At 44.5% G+C, this 5,471-nt stretch overlaps 1 protein-coding gene across 1 annotated transcript; it reads left to right on the top strand.

Annotated features, from left to right (window-relative positions):
* The first annotated feature begins 4,085 nt into the window (after positions 1–4,085).
* LOC131680434 (uncharacterized) lies at positions 4,086–5,021 on the top strand. Its single transcript, XM_058961149.1, has one exon. It carries the CDS (start codon positions 4,086–4,088, stop codon positions 5,019–5,021), a length of 936 nt encoding a protein of 311 aa, XP_058817132.1.
* Positions 5,022–5,471: the final 450 nt, after the last annotated feature.

The following is a 5,471-nucleotide window of genomic DNA, read 5'->3' as shown; positions in this document are numbered from 1 at the left end:
TGTTTTAAAGAGTCCCTACCTTCTAGATACGTCGCTTGCGCGCCTCTCTCACTCTCCGATCTTGCGCTCTGAGCCCGCCATCTGGCTCTAAGACAAACAGCGTGTAGCGTACTGAGTTACTCATTTAAGCAGTAAGCTGCACGCAGTCTAGTGCATGGCCCTAGTTTTCGTGACATTGTAACGTCACAAGCCGTCACAATCCTTCTTGTTAGGCGTCAGCCGTATCAACGTACTTGATTCCGTTGTTCGCCGAAGTAATTCAACAAAGAGGTTTTCGTTAAAGGCTTTCGTCTTCCACTTTAGCTTGCTGCCCGTCCTTCTTCGTGCTGCAGCAGGGTTCCATTGGCCGATGCGGTAGCGAATCGCCTTGTGGTCGCTAAGGGGGTACTTCTCGCACACTCTCCAGTCCATGTTCGCCATCAGTCAAGGACAACAGAATGTGGCGAAATTTCTCTCGGTACCGATATCCGTTTCGTGAACCATTAAGCTCCTAGCTACTCGCTTCGCCGCGATCTACTTGTTATAGTCCTCGGCGGTTGAGCTAGCCTCCACAACGTGCCGACAGATAGGTGTCGAGTGTGCAGCCAATTTTCACTACAAGGAAATATTTTCACAAGATAACTTTTGCAAATGAAACTTTGAGAACTTTATTTAAAATATTAGGCATATTTTTGTTTAACATATTAATTTTTTTCAAATTTCTCCAAAATTTTTCGGTGGGGGTTTCGTCTCCAACCCCCCCCCCCCCTTCCGCTACTACGCTACTGCCCCATTTTCATCGACCAATCACTTACCATAACAGAACTAGCCAATGCCAAAACGTTTCTCGTCCGACTCACCCAGCAGGATGGATACGCCGAAATAAAGCAACTGGAGAAGGAAAACACCGTGCCGAAGCAGTCCACATTCGCCGAATGACCCCATTTTTCGACCCAGAGATTGTTGAGAGTGGGAGGTCGTTTAAATCTTGCCCAGTTACCCTATCAAGCAAAGCACCGTGCGCTTATTCCCACCAATCCGTTCACTCGACTATTCGCTGAACATTTTCATCGGCGGCGGGCGCCTGCTGCTCACTACGATTCGCGAAGAATTCTGGCCACCCCGCGGCCGTAGACTGGTTCAAAGTGTAGTACGAAATTGCTTCCGTTGTACTCGCCTTAATCCAATACTTACCCAACAACAAATCGGTCAGTTACCTGCCCAGCGTGTGATCCCAAGTCGTCCATTCAGCATCACCGGTGTTGACTATGCTGGCCCATTCTACCTTCGTCCGATACACAAACGTGCCGCATCTGCAAAAACTTACCTGTGCCTCTTTGAATGCTTTTCGACCAAAGCAATGCATTTGGAACTAGTTAGTGATTTGTCCACTCAAGCATTCTTCTGTGCCCTGCGACGGTTTATCGCTCGCCGTGGGCGGCCCACACACATCCACTCAGACAACGGGATGAATTTCGAGGGAGCAAAAAATGAGCTGGCTGAACTATTTGTAAGATTTCATAACCGTGCTGAACAGGCTGAAATAGCCTCTGTTTGTGCCGAGGAATTTGACACCACCCAAGGCACCTCACTTTGGCGGCTTGTGGGAGGCAGCAATCAAAATAGCCAAAAAACATTTGTACCGACAGCTCGGTTCATCTCGCCTTACGTTCGAGGTATGTGTACCGTGCAAACACAAATCGAAGCGACCATGGATAGCCGACCATTGCTTCCACTTTCGGAGGACCCCAACGACCTAGCTGCATTGACACCAGCGCACTTTCTCGTCTGTTTATCACTGCATGCCCTGCCCGACCCAGATTTAATGAACGTACCTGCCAACAGACTCGACCACTATCAACAGCTGCAAGTGCATGTGCAGCAATTTTAGTCGCACTGGAAGAAGAAGTACCTGCAAGAGCTGCTGAAAGATACCCGTGGATGGAAACGCAACAACGAAATTGTTCCGGGGAAAATGGTCATCATAGTCGACGAAATGCAACCACCGATTCGATGGCCACTCGCCCGCATAAAAGTAGTTTTTCCCGGCAAAGATCATCTTGCACGAGTTGTTTTGCTTCGTACAGCTCGTGGCATCATCACTCGTCCGATCGCTAAAATTTGTCTACTACCTTACTCTACGGTGGCATCCGAAGCAGAAAAACATCCAGCAACGATCAGTGACACACCAACAACCTAACGGAGTTCGGATAGTTCATGTAATTTAGGTTAAAATCTCTAAAAACTGTTTCAAATTAAGAGCAAAATTTTTTGTGAACTAACTGTAAGAATTTATGCTGTTTGTTTACGTTTTTGTGTTGAACATATTCGTTCAAGGCGGCGAGTATGTTGGTTCACGCAATAGTATTTGGCCCCAATGCGTGAGAAGTTCTTTTCTCACGCAACGATTGGTGCTACCGGGCACCAGTTATACCGGTTTTTCTAGCCATTCTGGCAACCGGGTAATGATCAGCAGTAGTGAGCAAACATTAGCTCACTCTATGAGCGTGACTAGCATTTCAGTCTAGAATAAACCTGCATCGAAAGTGGATCACCTTTTCGAACCTGAAAACTAGTGTACGTTTAATAAAATAAAGTTACTATGTGCAAGGTGTAAGCTGTATGTAGGCGATTAAGGGCAGTGTTTAGTACAGTGATAAAGTGCAGTTTAACTAGCCCGAAAACTCCTGCGCTAAATTCTTCGCTGTGTGTTCGGTGCATCTGATAGCAGTCACCGTAAGTTTTCGCAGCTTCTCGTGCGGTTCTGTTTTATGCTCGCCTTAATTGCAAGCTGCTATTCGGTGGTCGTCGTTTTGCTGCTGCTCGGCGGTAATTTTGGATCACCAAGTAACATTGCATGCTGCAAGTAGGGTACGTGTACCTGTAGTGGCCTTCATCCTACCGGAAAATTCTGGTGATATCGAAGAAAATCACAATGTAGGGGTAAGCGACATCAATGGGAAACAATTAAAGTTGCAAGAAAATGTTTCAATTGTTTCGGAAAAAACACGGAACAAAGTTATGTAACTCGACGAAAACATGTCAAAAATACAATGGTAAGCATCACACAATGCTTCATAGGGAGGCATCTTCCAAAACGGAGCATGTTCCAGATGCACAAAGAGGAAAAGATGCTACGCAAGCATCCACCAGCACGACAGCGTGACTAAGCCAAGAAGAATATGTCTTCTTGGGAACAGCAATGATTTATGTACTCGGAAAATCCGAGTGGCACTCATTTAGATGTTTATTGGACTCGAGCATCCAAGTGGAAACGATTAACGAAAAAGCTTCTCGCGCACTAGGAATCCCGCAACACCCTATCAACGTAATGATTAACGGTATCACCGGACAATCACATGCTAAGCGGGGCATTAAAACGATAATTGTCTCACACGTTCACAGTTACCAAGAAGAAATCGAATTGATGATCGTTCCCAGAATCCTGGATGACCAGGAATCAGGAATCAGAATATATTGGCTCAAATGGCACGTTCCCCGTACATAGTCGGGGATTTGTGCCTTTGCTCCAGCACCGCATCACTGGCTGCATCGACCTGCGGCAAAATCGAATCGAATTATCCACAAGATGAATTATCCAAATTAATCGAGAAATTTTGGCGTCTTGAAGAGTCTGGCGTAAAGGACTGGGAACCAAAAGAAATTGATGAATGCGATGCAGAGTCGCACTTTCGCAACACTCACAAAGTTGTTGCAGACGGCAGATTTATCACGAAAATCCCGTTACGGGGGGAGTCATCACAAGTTAACAAGAGGTTCATGCCGCTCGAGCGGCGACTTAGACAGAATCCAGGGCTGTACAATACAAAGCCTTCATGCAAGAATATGAGGATATGGGGCATATGGTACCCACCGCCGCAGAGGACCTTCACAAGGTTGAATACTTCATTCCGCATTCATGCGTAGTGAAACCAGATTCCACTTCTACTAAGGTGAGAGTACTGTTCAACGCTAGTGCCAAGACGACTAGCGGGATATCCCTCAACGATATTTAAATCGTGGGACCCACCATTCAAAGAGAATTGTTCGATCAACTGATCGAATTCAAAACACACGACAAGGTACTGATGGCCGATATAGCTAAGATGTATCGGCAAATACTGATTGCAGATCAAGACACTTGGTTGCAATGCATTCTGTGGCGAGACAGCCCACAAAAACCACTGAAAGCATACAGATTGATGACTGTCACGTATGGTGAAGCATCTTCTTCATTTTTGGCCTGTAGGGCACTGCACGCAGCAGCCGAAAAATATCGAGAGATAAATCCAAAAATCGCTAATATTTTTCAACAATCATTTCACGTTGACAACCTTATGATCGGAGCATCAACCACTACGGAGTTGATGAGCATGAAACAACACATTGAACAGGCATTACTGCGCCACGTATTTCCGCTACGAAAGTGGGCAGCAAACGACATGAGCGCTCTGGCAGGGATACCAGAACAAGACTTGGAGCCTCTGATCCAAGTCGGAGATCAGAAGGTTATCAAAAAATTAGGTGTTGCCTGGAATCCTAACAAAGACGTATTCCAGTTCATCAGTGTCAACGCAACAAGCAAGGCCTTGAAAGTCCTCACCAAGAGACAAATGGTCTCCAAAATACTAAGGTTATACGATCCATTGGGCTTAGTACAACCCGTGATCGTAACAGCAAAACTTTTTATGCAAGAGTTATGGACTTACAATATTAGTTGGGACGACGAAGTTCCAGACTACGTTTCCAATGCATGGATGAAGTATGAGGCATCACATGCCGAACTGAAACACATAGAAGTACCTCGGATGACGATTCCGAGCCAAACAATCGTGCTAGACTTGCACGGATTTAGCGATGCATCTGAAAAGGCGTACGGTTGCGCCATCTATCTGCACTCATTCGATTTGAGGGGCAACGAAAGCACAAAATTGTTGTACGCGAAAGCAAGAGTGACTCCACTGAAAAAATTCATACTACCTCGCCTAGAGCTCTTGGCGGCGCACAGAGGCGTAACTTACTTCAAATCCTGGCCAAAATAGAAAAAAATATTATTTTTGTTTATTTGTCCATATTTTCAGATTAAAGTGTATTAAAAAACATACTCTAACGTTTGGCTTAAAAAGAAAAGCGTTTTCGTTTGATGATTTGTGTATGCAATTTTTAGAAATCAGTGATTTTTTACACATTTTATTAGCTTGAAAGCCATTATTCCTCAATTTTTCAGATTTCTCAAAAATTAATTACCCAAAGTCAATATATAAATCAAAATCGTGATTTTCATTGCAAACTCCAGCAACTAAAATTAATTGGGGTCAATTTTAGCTTTTTTTTTTTGCCATTTTTGGGTAGGTTTTATAAAAGTGCTCACTTTTTCCAATTTTCCACATATTCGTTAGTGAAAAAAGTACCTTGTCGGGCAATGTCGGGTAAATCTGTTAAAAGGAGAAGCTTATTTGGTGTGTCCATTAACTTTTTCACGAAAAAAAACA

This window comes from Topomyia yanbarensis, chromosome 2, assembly GCF_030247195.1.
Source record: "Topomyia yanbarensis strain Yona2022 chromosome 2, ASM3024719v1, whole genome shotgun sequence".
In the NCBI taxonomy this organism is placed as follows: domain Eukaryota; kingdom Metazoa; phylum Arthropoda; class Insecta; order Diptera; family Culicidae; genus Topomyia; species Topomyia yanbarensis.
Note: the sequence above shows the minus strand (reverse complement) of the source record. Positions and strands in the feature narration are given on the sequence as shown.